This window comes from Elgaria multicarinata, chromosome 11 (genome assembly GCF_023053635.1).
Source record: "Elgaria multicarinata webbii isolate HBS135686 ecotype San Diego chromosome 11, rElgMul1.1.pri, whole genome shotgun sequence".
NCBI classification, from domain to species: Eukaryota; Metazoa; Chordata; class Lepidosauria; order Squamata; family Anguidae; genus Elgaria; species Elgaria multicarinata.
This window is the reverse complement of record NC_086181.1, coordinates 17,668,317-17,695,124: the sequence shown is the minus strand read 5'-3', so window position 1 is coordinate 17,695,124 and position 26,808 is coordinate 17,668,317. Positions and strand designations below refer to the sequence as shown.

The following is a 26,808-nucleotide window of genomic DNA, read 5'->3' as shown; positions in this document are numbered from 1 at the left end:
TCATCCCTCACCACTGGCTGTGCTGGCTAAGGATCATGGGGGTTGTAGGCCAAACATCTGGAAGGCCCCCATATTGCTGGGGGAAGCCTTAATACAGTCCTTGTGGCTTTACCTGGAAAAAGAGGACAGCAGTTTGCATTCCAAAACTTTATTTCACCTTGCTTCTAAAAGGTAGAAGGGGAAGGAGAATCATATCCTAGTTTGCTCCACTTTCAAGCAGCCTGAGGACAGACTCCAGGCAAAGGCAAAGTTCCCCTTTGACCAGCAGGGGGAGCTCACGCACTCCGTAAGCGCGCCTCCTACACTTCAAAACGGCTCCAGCCAACGGGTGCTGCGGCTTCGCCCTCACCCCTCCGAAAACTGCCGGTAAAGCGACTCTAGTTGAGAGTCTGTGAACTGAGGCACAAAGTGAATCTTGAGGATTTCAGAGAAACCCTCCTCCAGCGATGGCTCCACGTACTTACTCCTGCCAAAGAGAAAATTGGATGGTTAAGTGAGGTTTCAAGGGTAGCGGTGCAGCCCTACTCACAATTCTGCCCCAGGGCACCCTATCCTGCAACGAAAGTAGCAGAGCTGCATAATTCTACATGGGTGTGGCACTGGATTTTCATGGAGGTCGCATTATGAAACTAAAGAGTTAATAATGGTAAGGCCACAGGGAAGGGAGCATGGGCCAAATTGGTTGGGGTCGATGGGAATTGTAGTCCAAGACATATGGAGGGCACCAGGTTGGGGAAGACTCATCTAGCCCCACAGAGTTCATCAATTTCCCCCATACAATCAAAAAAGTTAGTGATTTTTGGCTTGTCACCCTCTTATTCTGCAATTGGATTGCAGAAATAGCAGACATTTGTGTGTTGTGGTACCACAAATACACAACGCTGCTAAATGTAGGTGTACCTACAGCACCATGTACATTGATGGTGCTATATAAATAAATAATAATAATAATAATACCTTGACTGCTCTCCTCCAGCAGTCTGGAGAGCAGGAGGTGCAGGGCCTCTTTTAGCCTCCGGGCCAAATTCCATGTTGGATGGGCAGGGCTGAAGGTAAAAGGGGAGGGGCCAAAAGGCCAGCATGCTGCAGCTTTTGAAACTCTTTTACTGCCTGTAGCTAAGCCTCAGGAGAGTCATTTCAACCAGTTAGAATGGGGGGAAACTGCATAAAAGGCTCCAATCAGTGGTCGAGGGGAAGGGAAGCAGGGGCCATTAGGGGCTGACCGGGCCCCCAGGCTTGAGTTCAGCACCTCGGTTGTAGAACAGATGGATTAGGATTAATGGGAAGAGGGGTGATGGCCCAGAAACAATGCTTCCCATTCCACTGCAAGGCACCCCTGCCCTCTCGAGGACATCCAGGAACTCACTTATAAGTGTTGAGGACAATATCGTTAACAGGCACATGTCCCTTTTCCGTCATTTCCCGAAACTGAAAGAGAGAAAAAAAAAAAAAGCAAAAAAGCGAGCTCCCTAATCACTCTGGCTGCTGGTTTTTTTGACCAGGAGATGGAGAAGCTTCCTGTTTGGCCCATCAGAGAGAGTGAAGAAATGCAAACAATCCAACTGAGCTTCTCAGGCAGCACATTTAAGGCAGAAGCAATTCACACAGTACATTCGTCATTGTAGAATTCACTGAATACTGTGTTGTCCAGTCGGATGAACAGCTTTCAGGAAGGAGTGCATAACTACGTGAACCGCCCAGAGAGCTTTGGCTATGGGGCGGTATATAAATGTAACAAATAAAATAAATAAATAAGGGTCTGCTTTGTCAGTGACCATTACTCACCAGACATACTAATCTAGATGTGTACAAGATACCCAATTGTAGGGTAACACCACACTGGATAACTACATGAAGGGTCTGCTTTGTCAGTGACCATTAGGCACTGTAGCCTGAAGCACAGACTTCACTTTCAGGGACAGGATATTTCTGACTAGCAAGTGCAGCAGGTTATTAATGCTGCACACCACTTCAGACAGAGTGGCAATTTCTAAGCAAAGGAGGGTGTACATCAGTCTTGCACTGCTGCTACAGTTCTCTGGTGGCATCTATTGGGTCAATGGTTTGGCCATAGACCACTGAGCTACAGCACTCATAGGCTGGTTTGAATTCAGCCACCTCACCTAAACAAAGCCATGCTCAGTTACTCAATTACTTAGATTCTCCCAAGAAAGGGTGCTCATTATAATAGCTCCAAAACAAAGCAATGTGTCTGTTACTGCCCTGTAGAGAGAGAGAGAAAATCCTACTCCAGAATTGGGGTGGGTGGGTTCATGAGTTTAAAGAGGTGACCTGGTCTCTCTATGGAAGGGGAATGGAAAACATTATTTTTAGAAAATAGTTGTAGGTACACTTTTAGGGTACAAAACCCTCTCAAGGCAGCTTACAAGATAAAAGCAATGAACAGAATAAATAATAACCAGAGACAGTAATGCAACAGACATCCCAGCCCCCCCCAAAACATTGCAGCAAATGCCGTCACCAGGGTTGTAAAAGCACACAACTTAAGTGAAGGCCCTGAGCTGGGAGGGGCTTTCCTGAAGACCTGTAGTGACGGGACTTGATGGGCTTCAGTTGGTAAGGCGTTGCCGACCTGCTAGTTTTCAGGGACAGGGATGTACTTACTCTGTTGTTGTGCTTGGCTTGTTCCAACGAGGCGGTAAAGAGGAAACACCGGCAGGGGACACCAGCCTCCTTGGCACACTCAATGTACCTGGGTGGATAGAAGACAATGATGTTTCTCCAGGGAACCTGAGCCCACTTCCTCCCCCCCGCCAGCAGCTTGATCCTGCCGGACTAGCAACTCAACCCCATCTGCTGATAGGAAGTGCCTCACCTCCGCCTCGATTCCAGGTCTGGATTGGTGTTGTCCACCGTTACGCTCTTCCCTGCCTGCAGCGATGTGTGGCATAAAGCCACACACTTCTGCCACGAACCAAGTGTGTCCTGGGTGTGTGTGTGAAAGACAGGTTAAAAAAAGACAGGCTGGATGATTAGGGCAAAGGGGCGGGGGAGGCATAGCCATTCACTTACCCGGTTGGCGTAGGCGTAACCAGCAGAGGCCAAATGTTGCTTTAAAAAACTTGACTTGCCAGCTGGAGGGGAGGGGGGGGAGAGAGAAGAAAAGGAGGAAGTTCGTGTTAAAAGTTAAGACAGGAAACGGGGGTAGAAATAGGGTTTCCCCAAAAGTTTGGCTAGCCTAGTGGAGACCCCTCCAGCACTAGAAGCCTTGCTAAAGACGTATATGCATACATCTTAAATGTCCCCGATATGAACACAGTTTTGTCAAGCTGTCCCTCCTTGCATGGTTTGTGGATATTGCCAGGTGATGCTTTTTCTCTCTGGACTTGCCCTACTTTGGCACCAAATGGCTACTGGTGACCTCGCTACAGTCCTCTAAAAGAGATGGGAACTGCGTCAAGCTGTCCTGGATCTTTCAAAAGCACGCAAAATTGCAGTGGCGGCTTATTTCAGCACACTAAATCTCTCTGGCAAAGTACAGCTCCGTCATCCTAGACCTCATTTCCCCGCCCTTTGGGCGAACCAAGGGCGAAAAAGGCTTGAAGGACAGCCATGAGCAAAAGGGTCGCCAGCCTTTTCCAAGTTGGAGAACCACAGGGAAACGCTGATGTCTTGGTCAGGAATCGGGATCAAAAAGCATACAGAAACCCTCAGGGCCCCACCCAGCTTCTGTTGGCCTTGGCTTCCTGAGCCAAGCGGGACCTTTTGCACGTCGCTCTTCTCTCGTGCTGACCCAAAGTGGCAATATGGAAACATCGATACTTGGACCCCTGGGGAGGATCATAGAGGCTCACTCACCCGCAGGGAAGCCAACAGCCACAACCAGCTCTGGGGAGGATGAGGTCAGGCAAGCGTCCGGGGGATCGTACAGCCGTGCCTTGGGATCCAGCGCCCGCTGTGTCGGAGGAGGGAGAAGATAGCAATATATGAATTGGCAGACAGGCTGGTTTTGCATGGGTTGGAATGGCCCTTAGTTTGATGGGGCAAAACCTTAGAATCATAGAATAGCAGAGTTGGAAGGGGCCTACAAGGCCATCGAGTCCAACCCCCTGCTCAGTGCAGGAATCCACTCTAAAGCATCCCTGACAGAGGGTTGTCCAGCTGCCTCTTGAAGGCCTCTAGTGTGGGAGAGGCCACAACCTCCCTAGGTAACTGGTTCCATTGTCGTACTGCTCTAACAGTCAGGAAGTTTTTCCTGATGTCCAGCCGGAATCTGGCTTTCTTTAACTTGAGCCCGTTATTCCGTGTCCTGCACTCTGGGAGGATCGAGAAGAGATCCTGGCCCTCCTCCTTCAAGCAAGATGACGCAGCTCTCAGAGTTGGACACACTAGGCCTGCCCCGATTGAGTGAAACCATGCTTGCTGGCACTCCTAAGCACAGCTCCTGCCAGGGGGGTGCTCCTATAGCCCCCCGAGGAAGAGGTCTGCCCACTCCATTCCCTTGTGGGCAGGGGCTGCCTCAAAGCAGCAAGGCAGGGAGGACAGATGTGACTTCAGACTGTATGGATTGCAAGAATACGGGCTTGTTAGGAAAGTCGCCCTAGTGGCTGAAGATGTCACTGCAGACTTCAACCACATGGGCATATTTAAATTATTTTTAATTCATGTATTTTAAAAACAATACGTCACCAACATGCACATCCCTAGGGTCCCCTTCGTATGCATTCCAAATTACAGGTGCCTAGATTTCAGGGACTTGACACTATGGTGCCGACGGACAGAAAGACACAAATCTTTATTATAGATTTTTTTTAAAAAAAAAAATTATTTATTTTTAAATTGTAATCAAAAAGTGATCAGTCCTCTAACAATTGATGTCTAAACAGATATAGATAATATAGCCCTCAGAAAACGCCCAACTGGACTCTCACCTGCCATGAACTCAGTATTGCTTTAGCCAATCTGTCTTGTCGTGATGTGTGAACCCGGAATCGTGGTTTAATATAAACCCATTTATTAAACAAGCCAGAGTTTATTTCAAATCACAACTCCTGGTTCACGCATAGAGAATTGGGCCAAGTGAAACTGAACCCTGGTTTATTCCTTTTCCCCAAACTGCAGGAGCATGCAAGCACAAAAGTGAAGCTCAATTCTAGCACCAATCCACGGTTAATTTGTTTTATTTATTTACAAAATATACCGCTCCCCATTGAAAATTTCGGAGCGGTGTACAAGATAAATAAAATAAAAAGAGAATAAAACACTTTCAAATAGATTTTCAAAGAAGCAAAATGTATAGTAAACCATGGCTAGTCATTCAGGAAAGGCTTCCTGGAACAATGACGTTTTCAGGAGGCGCCGAAAGGAATACAAAGTTGGTGCCTGCCTGACCTCCAGAGGCAGGGAATTCCAAAGGAGGGGGGCCACCACGCTGAAGGTTTAGCATTATGTGTGAACCTTCCCCTCTCTTTCTGCCTCAGTGCCCCCCCTCCCCCTCTCACATCATCTGCAATATAGATAACTTTACTTACTTCACAGGGTTGTCGTCAGGGTAACACAAAGAGGAGGGACGTGAAGTGCTTTGAATATTGAAAAGTCACACATAATTCTACAATAACGAGACCCGGAAGGGAGCCCAGCTTAAAAGAGATTGAGAAATTATTCACCGGGTCAAAGTTGGGGAGCGCAAATGATGCCTTTTTCCAGCCCAGGAAATACTCTTCAGGGGTGTGGAAAGGAAGCCCGGCATTCAGAGCAAACTGTGGAAGATGGGCAGAAGGACAGCTGTTAATTGTGGGGGAAGGAGCCAGAAACAAGCGGGAGCAGAGGAGAACTGCTTGTACTCTGGCGCCCGGAACAGAGACGTTCTGTGACCGCAATAAAGTCGGCAAAGTACACGCAGTTTGCATCTCACCCTGTTCGTTTTGCATAACTTGCTGCCAGACTTTCTAGGAATTTGGAACTGTCTGGCCAGGACTGAAAGAATGAGAAAAATGAACATGGAGACTCGGGGGAGGTGGGCAGCAGGAACCGTGGCTACGAGGGAGAGACCGGGCAGGTCACTGGAGTCCTCACTCTTGGCTGAGCTCCTTAAACCCTACTGAGCGCCACAATTTCCTTGCACCTTTTCAATCTTTTCTCTGTGGTAAGAGGATAAGCAGCTTCCATTAAAAGGAGAAAGCCGAGAGATGCCACGTTCTACACCAAATGTGACCCAAGCATATTATTTTGCACTTCGGAAGTTTGGTTATATTTGGCCCTGCCTCTCCCTGTCAAAGGTACCAGGCGGGCTGCGGCCGAATCCTGGTTATTTGAGCCAGCAGTAATGCCCACTGACTGGCAATGGGCTGCTGGGTTCTCCGTGCAGGATGGCATCAGGACTTTGCGTATAAAGCAGGGATGAGGAACCTCTGTCGGCATAAGGGCCGTTTCAGAGAAGCAGCCTGTGGGTGGGTAGGTGTGCGCACGCACACTGCATTGGTGGGCGGCCCAAGGGCTAAAGAGATGCAGACAAAAAGACACACTATACCAGCACATTGTAGCTTAAAGCTCTTACCGCCAGTAACGAAACCTTAGCAGAGGCATTTCAACCTTCCAGAATGGGGAAAAACTGGCACAAAGCCAGAAAACCATGAAACAGTGAAGGGGAAGGGTGGGGTGGCCATCTGGGGAATCCTGGAGGGCTGGATTGGGACCCCAGGACTGAGGTTCCGGTATAATAATATTATTATTATTATTATTATTATTATTATTATTATTATTATTATTAATCTCGCTCATGGCGGTTTTTCTAGACGTCGTCAAAATGAAGGAGGGAAAAAAACACTATGCGAATCCAATGAAAAAGTAAAGATAGTCTCTAGTGTTGGAGAATAGAAAAAGGGTTTTATTTTTTGTTACGTATATCTTCAATCCTCTCTTGAGGATTCAATCCTTCAATATCCTCTCTGATAACTGTCCTACTCTTATCTTGGGTGATTTCAATATTCATGTGGATGACCCTCAAGATGCTGCAGCTCTACGATTTTGCTCATTATCTTCCTCTTATGATCTTAAGCTTTGGTCTGATGCACCCACACATTCCCTTGGACACTGTCTGGATCTTGTTCTCACTCGGAATTGCTCTGTGTTGGACTTTTCTACTGCTCACTTTCCGTTGTCAGATCATCACCTAGTTTCTTTCAATATTACTCATAATCCTCCTCCTTCACGTCCCGCTTCTCGCTCTTGTCGTGACTTGCAATCTATCAATTATGAGGCTTTTTCCCAGTCTCTAGCCTCCTCCCTCCCTTCTGTCTGTTCGGCTGTCTCCTTGGACTCAGCTGTCGCCTTCTTTAATTCCTCCTTATCTTCAACTCTTGATAATCTTGCTCCATCTACAACTCGGAAGTTCGCCCTTCTCAACCCCAACCGTGGCTCACCTCTTCCCTCCGCTACCTTCGCTCTTGTTCCCGGGCAGCTGAACGCCTTTGGCGTAAGACCAGGGACCGGGCAGACTTTGTCCATTACAAATTTGTACTCTCCTCTTTCTCTTCTGCCATCTCACTGGCCAAACAGCAGTACTACTCAACGCTGATCCAGTCAAATGCTAGGCATCCTCAGCGGCTCTTTGCGTCCTTCAATTCTCTTCTGAAGCCTAATCCGCCATCTCTCCCCGCCTCTCTGTCTGCTAATAACTTTGCCTCTTTTTTCAATGCTAAAATCCAAACTATCCGCTCTGATCTGGCCAGCTCTGCTCCTCTTCCAGTTCCTGTTCCTCATCTGTCAGCTCCTCCTGCAAATTTCTCTGCATTTCCTTCGGTCTCTGCGGATGAACTGTCTACAATACTGCGCTCTTCAAAGCCTTCCACTTGTTCTCGTGATCCGATTCCTTCTCGCGTCTTTATTAATCTTATTCCTGCTATCCTCCCTTCCTTGCTACATATTATTAATCTTTCTCTGTCCTCTGGTTCATTTCCTTCTGCTTTTAAACATGCTACAGTCTCTCCCATTCTCAAGAAACCTACTCTTGATAGGCTATCTCTGTCTAACTACCGACCTGTCTCTTTGTTGCCGTTTGTTTCAAAGATCCTGGAGCGTGCGGTCTACTCTCGCTGTCTTGACTTTCTTTCTAGTAACTCTGCTTTGGACCCATTTCAATCTGGATTCCGTCCTCTGCATTCCACCGAAACAGCCCTTACTAAGATCACCAATGATCTCCTTACTGCCAAGTCTAAAGGCCATTATTCCATTCTTATTCTCCTTGATCTAACTGCAGCCTTTGACACGGTTGATCATGATCTTCTCTTAGATTCCCTTCATGACCTTGGATTTTGTGGCTCTGTCTATAACTGGTTTGCCTCCTATCTAGCGGGTCGCTCTTTCAGCGTGTTGACTAATGGCAGCTCGTCTTCCTCCTTTCCCCTTTCAGTAGGGGTTCCGCAAGGCTCGGTGCTTGGCCCCTTGTTGTTTTCCTTATACATGTTGCCCTTGGGCAAGCTTATTCAATCTCATGGCCTCCAATATCATCTGTATGCCGATGATACACAACTATACCTGTCATCTCCGGAACTTTCTCCTGATGTTCACGATCGTATCTCGGCATGTCTTTCAGATATCTCAGCTTGGCTGCTTCATCGTCGTTTGAAACTCAATATGGCAAAGACTGAATTGCTCGTTTTTCCTCCTAAACCTTCTCCTCATCTCTCATTCTCTCTTACTGTCAATGATGTTACGCTTACTCCGGTCAAGGAAGCTCGTAGCCTTGGCTTTATATTCGACTCCTCGCTCTCCTTTATTCCTCATATTGAGGCAGTAGCTAAATCTTGTCGATTTTTCCTGTATATAATATTGCCAGGATTCGATCATTTTTGTCTGTCTCTTCTGCCAAGACGCTTGTTCATGCACTGGTTATTTCACGGTTGGACTACTGCAACCTTCTTTTCACTGGCCTTCCTTCTTCTCACATCAGTCCGTTGGTCTCTGTTCACCACTCTGCCGCAAAGATCATCTTCTTGGCTCGCCGCTCTGACCATGTTACTCCGCTTCTGAAATCTCTTCATTGGCTTCCAATTCACTTCAGAATCCAATATAAACTTCTCCTGTTGACCTTCAAAGCTTTTCACGGTCTAGCTCCTTCCTATCTCTCCTCTCTCATCTCACACTATTGCCCCGCTCGTGCTCTTCGCTCCTCTGATGCCATGTTTCTCGCCTGCCCAAGGGCCTCTACTTCCCTTGCTCGGCTTCGTCCATTTTCGTCTGCTGCCCCTTACGCCTGGAACGCTCTTCCAGAACATTTGAGAACTACAAGTTCAACCGCAGCTTTTAAAGCTCAACTAAAAACTTTTCTTTTTCCTAAAGCTTTTAAAACTTGATGTTGTGCAGACTTCTACTGTTACTTTCTACTGTTAGTTTTACCCTACCCTGTACCTGTTGGCATTCTCTTCCCCTCCTTATTGTTTTACTATGACTTTATTAGATTGTAAGCCTATGCGGCAGGGTCTTGCTATTTACTGTTTTACTCTGTACAGCACCATGTACATTGATGGTGCTATATTAATAAATAAATAAATAAATAATAATAATAATAATAATAATAATCTTTAAAAATTGTATTGTTGTAAATGGACTGATATTATAAAAAGCTCAACGTTTCGGATCTCCCGATCCTTCTTCAGGAGCTTCTGAGACAGAATAACATCCGTAAACCACAAGTCCAAATACCGTGAGTTAAAACAGCTAAATGCAGCAGTTGGTTTACGGATGTTATTCTGTTTCAGAAGCTCCTGAAGAAGGATCGGGAGATCCGAAACGTTGAGCTTTTTATAATATCAGTCCGTTTACAACAATATAATTTTTAAAGATTGAAGATATACGTAACAAAAAATAAAACCCCTTTTTCTATTTTCCAATACTAGAGACTATCTCTACTTTTTCATTGGTTTTTCTAGACCAGCCTTCCTCAACCTGGGGCGCTCCAGATGTGTTGGACTACAACTCCCAGAATGCCCCAGCCAGCTGGCTGGGGCATTCTGGGAGATGCAGTCCAACACATCTGGAGCGCCCCAGGTTGAGGAAGGCTGGTCTAGATGGACATGACGGGCATTGCCATTCATACTGTCTTTTACAGATTCAGGAATTTCCTGACAATTGAGCATGTTTTAAGTATGACTGCTTTTTGGATGTATTTTGGTAGGCCCATTTTCTGAAGGTTTTCTGTATAGTTTTTTGATGTGATGCCAGCGACTGATGTGACTAATGGAATAATTGTGACCTTTTCCTGTTGCCCTAGTTCTTTGACATCGATGGCCAGTGGTGTATATTTTGTGTTGCAGAAAATGAAATTCTTATGCAAGTGATATCATTATTGTTGTTATTATTATTTATATTAACAGCATTTATATCCCGCCTTTTTTCCTCCAAGGAACCCAAGGTTCCTTGGAGGAACCTTGGGTTCATAATCCTCCTCATCCTCTCCATTTTAAAACATACCTGTGCAACTTTCACATCACTTTTTGCAGCTCAAAGGCTTTACTGCAGCTCTTTCTCTCTGCACAAACTGACAAGTCACTCCTAGATCGCCCCCGCTGCCCACCCCACCCCACCCAATTTGAAAAGATTGTGCAAATTTAGATGGAAAAAATCACGCAAATTAATTCTGCAATTCCATGTAGGTTGATAGCACTTGCATAAGAATTTCATTTTGAGCAACATAAAATTCAAACAAAGTACTACTGTATTCAATAAGCAACAATAAGTAAACCATAACTTATTCTGGTTCTACAGTTTAGATTTGTGGGATCTGAAGACAATCGAGTGGGTGATACAGAGGGAGGAAATGAGGAAGCCGACAGGTATTATTTCCCCATATTTTACTGGAGGGCTGCCTTCATCTTGGTAAGAAAAGTAGGTTAGAAATGTGTGCTTTTTAGAATTAAAACTTTTCAAAAATAACTTAGTTTTCATTGAAAAATGCAAATTTATGTGTGCTAGAAACTTGCTTTTGATTGAAACTGAGATTCTGAGGATGCTAGAGAGCCGGCGCTGTGCGCAGCAAATGTTTGCTATGTAGCTCACAGAGTGCTGCACCTGCATAACAGTCATCTCCTCGAGTGCAAACAAAAGCTGGAAGGGCCTCTTCAGTCGCCCCTGACAATCAGGCGAACAGCAACAATGGCGGAACATGAAGGTGGCCCAAATAACCAGTTCTGAGGTAAAAAGGGCTGCAGGAGACCCCAGGAAAGAGTCGGATTGATCTCATACCAGGCGGTCACTGCAGGAGAAATCTTTCTTCTTATGTCCAGGGGCCCAATTTGGTGGACGTCCAGCTGCATCTGTCGAGGGGGGAAAAAGGGATGTGAACACAACCCTCACCATGTGGTGGGAAAAGACCAATCCGGTGGCAGGTCATTGCTAACACCCAGAGCTGGGCCTCGTCAATTTGGGGGCACAAGGAAGTCTTGCAAAGGCCGCTCCTGCTGCAGTGAGACGGGCACATGTGAAACCGACGCTTGCTGTCCCCCAACCAAGGCCATCCGCCCAAGACGGCAAGTGGAGGTTGGAAGCGAGCGGTGCCCACCCACTGCGAAAGGCGTCCCGGAGCACTGGACTCACCTCCCACGTAGACACTTTGTTGCAAAGCCACCGCTAAGCCGCCATTCGCCTTGGGAGGGAGAGGGGAAGTCAAGGCAAGCCAGGGGCAGAGGCTTCTCTCTCCCCATCAAACCCACCCCCATCACCACAGGTACCTTCTCGCACAGATGATCCCACATGCCAAGGACAGGTTTGCGGTAAATGCCGGAGCCGGTCGCCACAAACACCTGCAGGGAAAGGAAGGCCGTGGGGGGGTGACAAGGTTGGCTTTGGGTTCCCAGCCTCACTGACATCAAGCACCAGGCACCGTTCCTTTGCGGCAGCTTCCCCAACCAGGTGCCCTCCAGACGTGTGGGACTTCAACTCCCGGCATTCCCAACCAGCATGGGAATCATGGGAGTTGAAGTCCCACGCGTCTGGAGGGCACCAAATTGGGGGAAGCCTGGTTGATGGTAAGGTTATTCGGCCTTTTCCGCAGCAAGCACAACTTCTGGGCTGAAGTCTGTTGTCTGGGTTGTGTTGACTGACGTCGGGCGATGCCAATTCCAGGCAAGGCCCAATGGGTGACACGGGTGTGTGTGTGTGTGGAGAAAACATGTTGGTGAATGAGGGGTTGGGACATTTTAGCGGCTTTATTTGTTTGGGATTTCTGCGTCGTCTGTCTTCTCAAAATGGCAGAAGATCTAGGTGCAGGAGACAGCCAGGCTGAACAGATACTGCTCTTGGAAGGGAGTCAAAGGTAGTGGGTCCTAGCGGGGATAATGGAGTGGTGGCTGGGGGGGGGGGGGCAGCTTGCCTCTCCCTCCGGTGCAGCCAGGTAGAACAACTCAGCATGGATACAGTTGTTAGAGGGGATGAGCCACAATTTGGAAACCTCTACTGATTTAGAAGGACCACTGCCATCTCTTACAATAACTATTTACCATATTTCTTCGATTCTAAGACACACTTTTTCCCCTAAATAGACAGCTCTAAAAATGGGGCGCGCCTTAGAATCGATGGCGTCTTAGAATCGAAGCAATATGGTAGATGCAAAAAGACTCTATTCCATTAAAAAGGGTCTGAAACATCCAGTCTCCTAAGCTTTATTGCTTTTAGAAAGCTGAGCAAGCAGGGCTTTCTAAAATTGCTTTGCTGGGTGATTGGAGCCTACAGCGCGCCCCGTGCAGCTCCGGCCCTCATCAGCCGCGCCAGGAAGACACGCGGCTCCAAGAGTCAGGAGGCTCAGCCCCCCACAAGCACCGGGTCCACCACCCCCAGCCGCCGCGCTGGGAAGCGCGTGTCCCACCTGGAACCCCTCACACCCGCGGAAAAACCTGTGCTGCTCCACCAAAGCTGCTCTCACGCGGCAGCTCCAGTCGTCTCTCCCCTCCACGTGCAGGCAGGCAGCCAAAAGAGGAAGTTCCTGCAGCAGCCGCGAGCCGGGACAAGGAGCTGGGAGGGTAAGCATCTGTTTTTTGCTTACCCCTAAGCCTCTCCCAGCCCAGTGGCCCCAAAACCCAGCTCTTTCTAAGGAATTCTAAGATATTCTAAGAAATTCTACTCATAAAAGATGTTCAAAGAAATTTATTTTTTCTTCGAATCAAAGCTTTTTTCCCCTGTTGGTGGCACTGAAATTAGTGTGCGCCTTAGAATCGATGGCGTCTTACAATCGAAGAAATACGGTACAACCTGCCTTTTCATCCATTGGGATCAATAAGGCGGCATAACCATATAAAAACAAAGGCGTTAAAAGGCATGTAGTGGAACAGCAATGCATCACAACAACATGGAAATGGTGGGTCAGATCCAAATGTAGCCCTGTTTCGTAAATCCACTAAAATCAATGGGACTTATCTTGGGCACGGCTAGCTTAAATCCCACTGTTTTCAGTGGGTCTACTCAAAGTAGGACTAGGTCTGAATCGAAACTAATGACAGCAAAAAGGACATCAAAGACAACTAAGGCAAATTGAAATCAGAAGTGTTTAAGTCAGCCTTCCTCAACTTGGGGCGCTCCAGATGTGTTGGACTACAACTCCCAGAATGCCCCAGCCAGCTCTGCTGGCTGGGGCATTCTGGGAGATGCAGTTCAACACATCTGGAGTGCCCCAGGTTGAGGAAGGCTGGCCTAAGTAATAAGACTATTACCTGGGAGGAGGGAGGCTGGCCAGCCAACCAGACAAGTCTCCCTGGGAAAGGAGCACTACAACTCAGATGCCACCGCTGAACAGGCCCTTTATAAATCAAATATTATCTTTCCATGTTCTAATCTCCATTTCTGCCCCTCTCATCTTGTGTCTTGGTGATAGTTAAGATTTCATGTCTTTGGGCTTTATTTAAAACTAGCAAACAAACCCGGCTTTGCACAGGTGGGAATGACTCCTAGTTTGGTGTAGCAAAACCTTCTGGCAAACTTATTGTAGTTGTCAGAATTGGAGACGTTGTGCTTGCCCTGTCTGAGTGAAGCCACGTCCGCTGGCACGGTCCCTGCCATGGTGCAACCCTGCAGCCCTCTGAGGGTGGGATCAGTCCGCTTCCTTGCCCTAAGGGAGCGGACCCGTAGCAGGGGGCAGGGGCAGGCGAATACCTGCGCCATTGAGCCTATTATTTATTTATTTATTACATTTCTATACCGCCACATAGCTGACGCTCTCTTAATCTTCCTGCCTTCAAACTGTATGAACTGCAAAGCTACATGCTGCTCAGGGACATCTGCCCCTGGTGGCCAAAGTTGTTACAGCAGGCTTCAACCATAAGAACAAATTGAAATTAATGTGTTAAAAACAAGATGCATGGCCAAATTTCAGGGATCTAGCTTTCACCATCTGGGCACGATGCATGGACAGACATCCTGTATTATTATTATAATTATTATTATTATTAATTATTATATTATTTATTGCATTTATATCCCAACTTTTTTTTCCTCCAAGGAACCCAAGGTGGCGTACGTAACCCCCCTCCTCATTTTATCCTCACAACAACAACCCTGTGAGGTAGGTTGGGCTGAGAGTCTGTGACTCGCCCAAAGTCACCTGGTGGGTTTCCATGGCTGAGTGGGGACTAGAACCCAGATCTCCCGACTCCCAATCCAACACTTTAGCCACTACACCACACTGGCTTATTATATTATTACACACACACACACACACACACACACACACACACACACACCCAACCCACATTAGTTGATTCTATGAGCCCTGCTGCATATCCGACCAGCACCTGCCTCTGCTCAATTTGTCGCTTTCCTTGCAAAGCACTCTGGGAGAGGCGTTGTTTGCCATCATCAACTCACCTGAAGCGGGACGCCCAGCCGCTCCATCACGGCTTCCACTTTGGCTTTGAACACTTCAGGCCTCAGGCGCCCACGGCTGATTCCCAGCTGGTTGGTGAAGATCACAAGCTGCCCATGGGGGTGGGGGGAAGGAAGAGGGATGGGGCGGGGGAGAAAGAAGAACATAGCGATAAGGAGCAGGGAGGAGGTGGGAACGTGGCTGGAGGGGAGTGGGCTGGGGAAGGAGCCTACCTTGTACCCCTCACTCTGAAGCTGCTTCAGCTTACGGGGTACCTCAGGGTACAGGATCCTGCAAAGCAGAGAGGGGTTATGGCCAATTTTCATGTGTTAATCTCCTGTATGGATAGAATACTACTACTGCTAATGTTAGGCGAAGAATGTAAAACACGATGTGGGAAGAGCAGCACAAGTCCTGGTCATTCTGTGAAGTCAGTGGCAACTTTTCCCGCATGGCATTTGTCTTTTCCCCTCATATGGGTAGGACCAAACCCCACCCAACCCCATTTCTATTTTCATTTATTACATTTTTATCCTGCTTGTCTTCCAAGGAGCACAGTACGTAGTTCCCCCCCCTCCACGGGTGATTATATCCTCCCAACAACCTTGTGAGGTAGGACAGGGTGAGAGAAAGTGACTGGCCCAAAGCTTCCCAGTGGACTTCATGGCTGAATGGCTAGACTTGAACTCAGCTCTCCCTGGTGGTAGTCTGGCACTCTAACCACTACAGCACCGGCTCTCTTCGACTGATTAGATTCATGTGGCCACCCTTCAACAAATATCCTCTTGGTGGATAACAGACCATTGAGACAAACAAAATAAAACGTTAAAGACACAGTAATTAAAAACAGCAATAAAAAGGCAGCATAAACACTCCGTCTAACAGAGACAGCACAAAACAATCTGCAGCTGGGATTAAAAACCAACTTTACCCTATTCTTACAGCAGACACTGCCAGCCTCGTGCCCTGAAGAAGTGTGGGACTACAACACCCATCACCACCAGCCATGCTAGTTGTGGATAATGGGAATTGTAGCCCAGGTCAGGAGAAGCTGCCATACAATATTATTTAGTATCTTTTCCTCCACCCTTCCTCCATGGACTCCAAGATGGCATACCTCGTTGCCCCACCCACACCCAAACACACGGTATCCACACCATAACCCTGTGACGTAAGCTGAGAAAGCAACGGACTCCGTGAACTTCGTGACTGAGTGGGGATTCGAACCCCTGTCTCTCCGCTCCCGGTCAAACTCATTTTCCACTACACCATGCTGGTGGCCCGCAGTCCCTGCCCACCGCTTTTCCTGCCCCGGCATTTAGCCCTGTGCTCACCTCCAGTCGTCAGGGCTTGTAGGAAACACTTTCCCAGACTGTGTTGTGATGAGGGTTCCGTCCAGATCAAACCCTGCAACCTAGATTTTAAAAAAAGCAGCAAGGGATCAGACCAAGGGGGCACGTCTAGCCTGGCCTCCCAGTGACCATGGGTCTACAGCGCTCCAAGGCATGGCAATCTCCGCCCTGCCTGGCTTAGTCTTCTTGAGTCTTCCTACCAGATCCCTCAGGCCCATCTGCAAATGAAGGATGCAGGACCACCACCACCAGCAGCAACTCTCTAGGTGACCTTTGCAGGGCAGGCAGAATGAGGGGTGGAGGTGCCTCCGCCCGTAGCCCTGGGGCAGGGGCTACACCTGCTCCAAGCCCCCCCCCCCCAGCTCTACCTCGGGGCTTTGGAAAAACGCACAGAGGCAGGGGACACGACAGAGGCACGTAACATTACGCACGACATGGAGAAGGTGGATAGGGAGAAAAGCTTCTCATGCCGCTAGAACCTCGGGTCACCCAGTGGAGCTGAATGGTGGGAGACTCAGGACGGACAAAAGTACTTCTGCGCACAGCGCACAGATCAAGCATGGAATTTGTGACCACAAGATGTAGTGGTGGCCACCAAATCGGATGGCTTGAAGAGGGGATTAAACATACAGAACATCTCTGTATGTCAGCTGCTGGGGAGCTTGAGCAGGGTAGGTGGGTGTTGCACTCATGCCGAAATGCTGGTTTCCTATTGGGGTATCTGGAACCCTAGACAAGCTAAGCCATTGGTGTGATCCGGCAAAGCTCTTTTTCTGTTCTTATCTACATCAAGGGCCAAGGATTTTTTTCCCCCCTGTCAAAGCAAGGTAATCTGGTGTGTGTGTGTGTTTCACATGCTAGAAGTGCGTAAGGCCAGACGACACTTCAGGCTCTGTGGTTAGAGAAACTGTGGTTCTCTGGGGTTAGCACTAACCCCAAGCCGTGCTGTCACACACAACACCTTAAGCCACAGTTAGAGCCACTAACCCTGCTGCAGGCGGTCTGACCGTGGTTAGTGAGTGAGCAGGGCAAAGCGCATCACACAAGACACCTTAAACCCTGCTGCTAAACCAAAAGCCTTAACCAGCAGGGTTTAAGGCAGCGGTTCTCAACCTGTGGGTCGGGACCCCTTTGGGGGTCGAACGACCCTTTCACAGGGGTCGCCTAAGATCATTGGAAAACACATATTTCCGATGGTCTTAGGAACCGAGACATTTCATTTATTTGTAATTAGAAATAAATATTTCACAATATATAATTACATATTGTTTTTGTGATCACTATGCTTTAATTATGTTCAATTTGTAACAATGAAAATACATCCTGCATATCAGATATTTACATTACGATTCATAACAGTAGCAAAATTACAGTTATGAAGTAGCAACGAAAATGATTTTATGGTTGGGGGTCACCACAACATGAGGAACTGTATTAAAGGGTCGCGGCATTAGAAGGTTGAGAACCACTGGTTTAAGGTGTCTTCTGAATAGGCCCACTCACTTTTCTCTCTTTCCCTCCCCACCCAGGGGGCTGTCAAGGATAGATCACTCTTGTCAGAGGTTTGCACTGATTGTTTATAAAGCGTTTTTGAAATTATTTATTTATTTATTTATTTATTACACTTTTATACCACCCACTAGCCGAAGCTCTCTTAAATTAGACTTAGAGATGCATGCAGCCCACCCACGAGAGTCCTACCCTGGGTTCCGTTTCTTAGTTATGCTACAAGCTGACCTGCTCTACACATTTTATTTCTTTTTATAGATCATATTTATATCCTTCTCCTCCTCCATGGAGCTCAAGGCGGTCTGCATGGCTCTCCGGCTCTCCCATTCCATCCTCACAACAGGCTGAGAGTGACTGGCCCAAGGCTAAGCGAGGACTTGAACTCAGGACTCTCCCTAGTTCTAGTCTGATGCTCTGAGCCGCTACATCATCCCAGCGGAACAAGGCACAAAATGAGGTGTTTGGAATTCTGAAGTGGTAGACTGGATTGTACCCCTTCTGATTGCAGGCGGAAGAGTGAGAATTTGAAAGCTTCATGGTGCTTAAAAAAAAAATCTGTGCAAACTAGAAAACTGTCACATAAGGAAGAGTGAAGATCGAGAACATATCAGGAAGAAAGCTTCTAGATCAGCACTTTCCCTGGTTTGTTTTTTACATGCAATTTTTTTTTTTAAAAAAAAGTAGGTTAAAATATCCCTCCCCCTGCAATCTGAAATGGCACTGTCCTATTCCACTGCACACGTAGACAAAGAGAGACAATGTCAGAAACTGGCTAGTCTACGGTGACTGTGATACAGTGGAGGCTGGTGGCTCCGATGACAGTGGGGGCAGTGAATCCGCTCCGAGTTTCAGTCAGAACCAGTTGGAACTTGGATAAGCTCCTTTAGAATTCTGACTTGTTCTGACTGAAACCTGGAGCGGATTCACCGCCGCACTAACATCAGAGACATCAGTCTCCACTGCTGAGATTTATACCCTACAGTTATTTTCATTAAAAGTGTGTGTGGGGTGGGGGGGGTATTAAAACTTTGCCCCAAACTGGAGTGGTCAACTTGTGACCCTCCAGATATTTTGGAACTCAGCTCCCATCATCCCTCACCATTGGCTTTGCCAGCTAGGACTGATGGGAGTTGTAAGCCAAAACATCCACAGAGCCATAAGTTGTCCGCAAGCTGCCCAAAACATTCTTTAAGCAGCCCCCCCCCTGCGAATAAGCTGTGCCCTTTGGCAACTACCCCCCAGGGCCTCGGGTCTTACTTTAGCGCTGGGTGCCACCCCTTTCTTCGTGAAGACCATGAGCTTGCCGTGCTCCTCCCAGGAGTCCGAGGGCTGGGCAGCCAGCTTAGAGGGAGGCTGCTGGGAAGGCTGGCGGCTCATTTCTGCCCGAGCTGCCATCTCCTGCAGCTGCCTCAGCTTCTCAACCACGGATGGGTCGTCGTCATCTTCCTCCTCCTTGGAAGGGGAGGAGACCTTGGGCCGCTTGGGCCGGCTGCTGCCGTCGTCCTCCTCCTTCTTCAGGGGCCGCTTGGGGCTGAAGAACTGCAGCAGGTTTTTCTTTGGGGAGCTGGAGTCTTGCTCAAAGCGGATGCGATATGGATACAGTCCATTCACCAAGCGCAGAGTCTCGCCCTCTTGGAGCGTCGTGCTGTCCCCACAGCGCAGGTGTATCTCCTCCACAGATGTGGGGTTTACCCCTCGCTGCCAACACACCCAAAACCTCAGGGGGGCTCTATCCTAGAGCCAGCTGCCCCTTAGGCCCAGAGGCCAGGGGCTGCCTGCAACCGTGCAGCTGGAAGCAGCTGCCCTGCCCTCCTCCGCCAGAACCACTTCCCCTTCTGAGCTTTTCCCACCTTACCTGGGTGACTCGAACTGATCGGTAGGCATAATTTGCCAGCAACTCCACTGTGACGATATGGAGAAAAGAAAAAAAAAGGCTTGTTATGACGGAGAAAACTCAAATTCCACACACAAAACAAGTCCGTTCATGATGCCAAACCAGAAGAATTAGAAGCAGTGATGTTGTTGGCCAAAAAAGGATACACTGGTGGTAGGCCAGGAGTGGCGAACACGTGGTCCTCCAGAGATTGGACTGCAACTCCCATCAGCCCTAGACAGCATACATAGCTGATGGTGAGGCATCATGGGAGTTGCAATCCAACAACATCCAGAGGGCTACAAGTTGCCCATCCCTACAGTAGGTGGTGTGCAGGGAAGATAGCATAATTTTAGTTTGCAAAGAAAGGGCAGGTATCTATCCGGTTAAAGCCTGTTTTTCCTCCATGGAGCTCTGAGTAGAAAATGGTGCCATTTGGGCAAGACTTTGGGGCAATGGTCCAGGGGCCCACTCAGCAAGATGAGCAAAGGGTATGTGTGACTTTAAACACAGCAGGGCTGGCTTATCACATTTTGAAGAAAGTGAAGTAATAACACATTATCATCTAAAGGGCAGGGTGGGTGGGGGGAGACCTTGAACTTAAAATGTCCTAACTGAGGCAAGGAGGGCAACCTACACAGACCTTTCCTCCATTTTATCCTTGCAACAACTCTGCAAAACAACTTTTAGGCTGGGAAATAATGGCTGGCCCACAGTAACCCAGGGAGTTTCATGCAGAGATTTGGGCAGAGGTTTCCTTGGTCTGCCCATCACTGTGGATGTTCAACCCACTGATTCTCTGTAGCTCCAGAGCAGCAGCCTTCAAGCCTGGAAACATTTGCAACTATTATTTCTTCCAGGGGAAGTCTGCTCTCAAGATGTTGGATCCAACCCCCAAAGCAGAAATCTGGCAAACAGAATGGGAAGAACCCCAGAACATTCAGGGATGCAGCTCAGACCAGATATAATGCAGATATTGTGTGCATGTGTGTCTGGTTTTTTTTTAATGCTAGGAGCAAATGCTTTCTAACAAGAGAAAAATTACTTACCTTGTTTTCGGGAACACTTTTTATCAGTGACAAGTGTTTCAGGCCCTCTGCCCAGAACCACAGTCACACCATCAGGGAGAAGAACTGGATCGTGCCGCTTGTCTTGGCTGTCAAAGAGGCACCGCATGGCCTGCAAATGAAAAGGGATAGTCTGGGTCAACCATAGCACAGTGGCGTTTGTGACAGTCACACGAATCTCCCTTCTTTTCCTCTTTTGGTGCACAGAACAATTTTCATAGCTTTTCCCTCCCGTAGCTTCGGGGGCTAGAATCTTCTCGTTTTCAAAAGGAAAGTAGATCCCACCCAAAAGGCAGGGAAGAGAAATGAGCCCCATGCTAAGAATGGACCCTGAAGTTTGGGAAGTGGGCAGCAGATTGTGACATGGGGGAAAGGGGGCTAAATTTGGAAAGGACCATTTTCAGCGATCCCAGGCTAATTGGGGAAAAGAAGCCAAGGTAGAAAGGACATATGAAAGTAGAGAAGGTATGTGGAGAAAGGATCTGCTCTCTATGAAAACTGCTAATTAAGCACCCCTCCTAGAAGGGGCAGTAAGGAGGGGAAATCTAGTTGCACCACGAATGCCACAATTATGAACAAATGTGTATTAAAATGTTGGTAGCACCCAATAAAAGATAAGAAAACAAAACCACATAATCTATAACAAAAGTTAGTGTTTAAGAAGACACCTCTTCTCATAATAGGGAATGAGCAAAACTGCATCCCATTGAACTTTGAGGTCTGAAATCCCAGGATGGGAGTATGTCCATAAGCCGTATTAAGTGGGAGGAAAAAGATGTACCTTAAGGACTCCCTTCATAAGTATGAGCTAAAACTCAGAAAAATTAGACTTGAATTTCTGAAGGGGTCCTCCTGGGCAGATAGAGGGGCTGGCCCCACATTTTAAGAGGAAGACCTCCACACTGCTGTTGCTACCCCCAGCAAAAGAAAGGAAGACCGAGATAGCAAACTCTTCCGCAATAGGAAGTCCAAAAGGTGGTGTTACATCGTTTCCTATCCCTACCCGGAAGTGGGCTTTATCCACACACGGTCGGCCGGGAACCATAGAGATGGAAAAATTAAAACGGCACATCTGAACTTCCGGGAAATAATATGAATGCCGCCATTGGCCATGGGGTGCCGCTCTACCTCTTGGCACCTCTATGGTGAAATTGGACATGTTGAAGAGTGAAAAGTAATTTCTAAGTCGAAAACGCCAAAGAGGAGTGGGACTGAGGCTGCAGTCCTAGGCACATTCACCTCGGAGTAAAGTCCCGTTGAACCGTAGCGGGGACTTACTTCCGAGTAAACAGCAGAGGATTACATAGAGCTATGTATGAAGAGTGCCACATTCAGTTTGTGAACCAGGCACTTCCTGGTTGATTTCGATGGTGTTCGTCTTGCTTGGTCTCCAACTTCCTATTTCTCTCAAGTACATGTATGAGAAAACGGGTGTGTGCGACTGAGGCTAGCGGGCTAGCTTGAATTTGATCCCATAATAGCCTGCAGGGAAAGGGTAGTGCCTGCCTTCATTCCCCACTGGTAGGGTGACCATATGAGAAGGAGGACAGGGCTCCTGTATCTTTAACAGTTGTATTGAAAAGGGAATTTCAGGTGTCATTTGTATGCATGCAGCACCTGGTGAAATTCCCTCTTCATCACAGCAGTTAAAGTTACAAGTGCCCCGCCCTCGTTTAAATCTGGTCACAGTATAGCTGCAGTATAGCTCCTGCAGCTTTAGCTGTTGTGATGAAGAGGAAATTTCACCAGGTGTGACATGCATACAAATGAGACACCCGCTGAAATTCCCTTTTCTATGCAACTGTTAAAGAGACAGGAGCCCTGTCCTCCTTTCCATAGGGTCACCCCCACTCCACCCCGCCTGGCACCCCAAGAAACTCTATGCACTCGAAGAGAGCCTCAGTGGTTGTCACACAGTGATGTAGTAGAACACTGTTCTCCCAGCTGGGGCCCTTCTGACGGGTTGGATTACAACTCCCAAGCTATGCTTGGCTGGGCGATGCTGGGAATTGTAGTCTAACCCACCTGAAGGGCCCAAGCTTGGGGAAGGCTTGCTGTAGAAACTGTCGCTCCCTCTGTCATTGGGTTTGGATTTCCAGTCCAGAATAACCCACGCAAACATAACGGCTCGGATGTCAGTGGGGCTGTAAATCCGCTCCGGGTTTCAGTCAGAACCAGCCAGAACGCTAAAGGAGCTATCCAAGGGGTTAAATCCTATCCCCAAAGCACCTTGTCTAGCGTTCTGGCTGGTTCTGAGTGAAACGCAGAGCAGATTTACATCGCTGCCACTGACATCCGAGCCACCAGCCTCCACTGTGCAATGGGCAGTCTTGTACAAGGCTCCCCTCGGGCCCAGTCCGGCACTCAGTGGCATGCAGGAGCCTCGCTCTCCGTTGCCTTGGCTGCGCACGTGTCGCCCGCCCGTACCCCCGGCGAAGCATCCCACAGCACACCTTTTCGGGTCAAACCGGAAGCTGCTGACTGGGTGTCACTCTCACCTTTTCTTATCTCTATGGTTTGAATTGTAGGCTGGGGCTTCCGTCAGGCACGGGGGAATCAGAGTTCCAGCGCTGCACGTCAACTATCGCGAATTCGTTCCGGGCGGTTTCAATTCCTTTACACTTTTATCGTGGGGAGGGGGCAGGCACTGCTGTAGCGAGGGCAAGGAAAGCTCCCGTGCAATGGTAGCCCAGGAGAAATCTGCACCGATGGAAAGGGCTGACTGGCAAAATAGCTGATGTTGTCTTTTTAAAAGCTCAATTTAATTAATTAAAAATATTTATATACCAGCCGTCTCCTATTCGGGTTTCAGGGTGGTGTACAATTTTAAAAATATATCACGATAAGCAATGCTAAATTAGCAATTAAGGATTAACCCCCTAAAACAAAGATAAAATGCTTCACATTGCTTCTACTTTCTCACAAACAGGCAAAATTGTGAGATGAGTGTTTCCTTTTATTGCAGTTCCTTAAATTGTGCTTTTAATGGATTTTAAAAAAACATATCCCCCCAAACGGCAAAGTAAATAAACACTGCATACGACAGAGAGCAAAGAACCTTCAACAAAGGGTAAAAATGGAGGAAGGTGGAGGTCACAAAACGAAAACTGGGGTACCATAATCATGTCCCTGTTGAGATGTCAGGGCATGCATTTCTTTTCCTTTTCACTGATCTTGTCCCATGTTTGGGCCAAGAGAGTAGGGTGACCATATGAAAAGGAGGACAGGGCTTCTGTATCTTTAACAGTTGTATTGAAAAGGGGATTTCAGCAGGTGTCATTTGTATGCATGAAGCTCCTGGTGAAATCACAACAGTTAAAGCTGCAGGAGCTATACTAGAGTGACCAGATACAAAAGAGGGCAGGGCTACTGCAGCTTTAAATGTTGTGATGAAGAGGGAATTTCACCAAGTGTTGCATACATACAAATGACACTTGCTGAAATTTCCTTTTGTAAACTACTGTTAAAAACACAGAAGCCCTGTCCTCCTTTTCATATGGTCACCCTACAAGAGAGCAGCAGCTGGATTTTTTTTCTTGTTGGGAAGACTAAAGTCACTTGTTTTTAGACTTAGGGGAAATTCACAGTGATGACCATCAACAACATTTGTTCTAAAACATTAAAGGCCTCCAGCACATTTTTATTAACATTTTAATAAAGTTCCATCTATTACAAAATATCAACAATCAACTTCCTCTTGTGAAGAATGGCCCAAAATGGCTGCGGCCCTGTTCAGTTAGTTTTGCTCAGTCTGGCCGGCCTCGGGGCCAGGAGGAGGGAGTTTCAGGGAACATTCCTTAGAGTCTATCTCATGGCTGGGTAATTGGCTGTGCCAAGTCCTCTCTATCTCCTGGAACAGCGCCTATGGGTTATCAGTTTAGCTTGAGTAGCCAAGGTTGTATTAATTGGGGTGTTGACCTGATTCAACTGTGGAGACGGCCTGGCAAGGGAGGGGGTGCCAATGACCCGAGTGGGGCATAGGACTGGCTAAAGTGAGTCACGAGGCCTGCCGGCCTGAAAAAGGATAAAGAGGCGGGCAGCCAGGGGCCCAGCCTTCTTCCCTGGACTTATGCGTATGTAGAATGGGAGATCCCTGGTGATCCCTGGGTAAACGCTTGGTTTTAGACATTCCAGGGAAATCTGTTTGCCTTTGAGGCATGGTTTTGGGTGGGCTAGAATTTTAAAGGTTTGCTTGCCTTGTGAAATTGCCTGTTGTGAAGTCTGTTCTTAAATTCTTACCCCATCCTTTTCCTGCCCCTTCCTACCCCCTTTTTTAATATCCTATTGGCTGGGAAATCTTCTTCAGGATAGTTTCACTAGTGAAAAACTTGATTGTTGCTGATCGTGATGGTAACTGGAATCTTCATGTTGACACTGTTGAGTCTTTACTTCCCATTTTTCATGAATTTGACTTCATCAGTTACCTACGGTATGGCAGCTGGTATCTGGAGAGAGTAAAGAAACTGGAGCATGAGAACCCCTTCCTTTACCCAAAATTCATTGAAGGACATTTTGTTGTGAAGGATAAAGAGGGGAGGTCCAGTGCTATAGCACCTAATATGAAGTTGGAGCAAATCATTCAAAGATCCCAGAAAAGTTCAAAAGGTATTGTTGGGCTTTGATGTCTTAAGACATGGTTCAGACCTGTATCAGCACCTCAGGCAGGAGAGATTTAAATCAAAAAATAAAAAGCTGTCAGACACAATCTCTAAAGTAAAACTACTATCTTTTGCTACAGAAAGCACCACAGAGCCTACCACACCCAAACTGATAACTAAGGAAGTAATTGCTCAAGCACACAGAGATATGGAAATTGCGAAAGAAAGGGGTGAATCAATAGAGAAAATTATGGAGCATGATGTACTGCCAACGAACATGCTGTTTCATGTTGATGCACATTCTCACAGCATGGCTTGAGAAGCATCTTTCCCCTGAAGATTTTGAACTCAATGCATATTCGCCATTGAAAACCACTGTTTTAGTTGACTTTATGTCCCAAGTAAGAATGGTTAAGATGTCAGCAATGAAGAACTTTGGAGAAGTTGTTAACAACATAGTGAAGGGATCAACATCTGTATGTTGTCTTCTGGAACTTTATTTTGTTTTCGACAGCTATTTGCAGCTGACAGTAAAGGAATGCGAGAGAGGATAAGAAGAGAATCTACTACTGGTACAGTAGATCTGGGTGTAATTGAAAGCAATATACCAATACCTGTTCAGCTTGAAAAATTCTGGTCATCTGCCTCAAACAAGACAAATCTGCAGAAGTTAGCACAAACAAAATTGCAAGAGGAAGCAGGAAAAGCTATACTTCCACTGATATTTAGTGGTTCAGTTGTTGATGAGCTGGAACCTGCTGTTCTAGTCACAAGAGAAGGGACTCAGGTTCTTGAACAACTAATGAATAGATTGGAGGAGGCTGTGACTTTAGAATTGTTCCACATGTAGACTGGGCAGTTCACAACAGTTCAGAGAGCGTTGTTCTGCTTTCATATGATGCGGATGTCATTATCTTGCTTCTTTGATTTATGTCCAGTTGGGTTTCCATAAGGTATGTCTCAGTTATGGGTATGTTTTGGAACAGGGGAAAATGATAACTTCATTTCAGTTCATGAACTGTTCAAAAAGTTAGGTCCACAGATGTCAAGAGTAGTCATAAAGGCTCATATTCTAACAGGAGATGATGAAATGAGCAAAATCAGGATAAAAGTTGGAGCACTAAGTGCCGAACCAACAAAATATCTTACTGAATTTGGGGAAACACGTAATGACTGTCATTTTGAGGAAGTGGAGAAGTACCCTGTACGCATCTGGAAATCTCACTCAAAATATGACACTTTTGACAATCTGTGTTTCAGTGAATATAAAAGATCTGGACCAATCAGTGAGCTTCCTTCCACATCACGCTCCATAAGAGGGCATATCACAAGAGCATTTTATCTGATGAGAAGATGTATGTGCCTCTTAGAGAGTGTTCATCCAGAAATAGACCCATGTGATTACAGTTGGGAAAATGATGATGATGTCCTACGACCAAAAACGTTCTTGAATTTCCTGCCATGTGATCTTTTATGTGTATGTAACTGTAAGGTTTGTGGTACAATGAGGTGTCCATGTCAAAACACAGTGGTCAAATGCACAAATTTCTGTAAATGTTTTTTTGGGGGGGGAATTGCAAAAATGCTTATGTTAAACTGC

The 26,808-nt window shown here is 47.1% G+C and overlaps 1 protein-coding gene across 2 annotated transcripts; it reads right to left on the bottom strand.

Annotated features, from left to right (window-relative positions):
• Window positions 1-132: 132 nt before the first annotated feature.
• On the bottom strand, window positions 133-21,762 carry PNKP (polynucleotide kinase 3'-phosphatase). 2 transcript variants are annotated; one of them, XM_063138795.1, is made up of 17 exons: window positions 21,739-21,762; window positions 20,593-20,722; window positions 19,526-19,572; window positions 18,928-19,368; window positions 16,144-16,223; window positions 15,043-15,100; window positions 14,812-14,919; window positions 11,688-11,759; window positions 11,554-11,602; window positions 11,203-11,273; window positions 5,628-5,720; window positions 3,820-3,916; window positions 3,034-3,095; window positions 2,837-2,946; window positions 2,626-2,713; window positions 1,367-1,428; window positions 133-466 (listed from the first exon to the last, which is right to left on the bottom strand). In XM_063138795.1, exons 2-17 carry the CDS (start codon window positions 20,717-20,719, stop codon window positions 346-348), a joined length of 1,686 nt encoding a protein of 561 aa, XP_062994865.1. In that variant the 5' UTR covers window positions 20,720-20,722; window positions 21,739-21,762; the 3' UTR covers window positions 133-345. The 2 variants fall into 2 exon arrangements, with proteins under 2 accessions (XP_062994865.1, XP_062994864.1); XM_063138794.1 differs by lacking the exon at window positions 21,739-21,762 and adding an exon at window positions 21,392-21,560.
• Between the last annotated feature and the right edge of the window lie 5,046 nt (window positions 21,763-26,808).

What these genes read in the sequence shown, in the direction of transcription:
- PNKP (XM_063138794.1), bottom strand. An exon ending in ACAAGCCCTGACGACTGGAG is followed by an intron (nt 15,101 to 16,143) that starts GTGAGCACAGGG and finishes TCTGCTTTGCAG; the next exon opens with GATCCTGTACCCTGAGGTAC. An exon ending in TTCAGAGTGAGGGGTACAAG is followed by an intron (nt 14,920 to 15,042) that starts GTAGGCTCCTTC and finishes CCCCATGGGCAG; the next exon opens with CTTGTGATCTTCACCAACCA.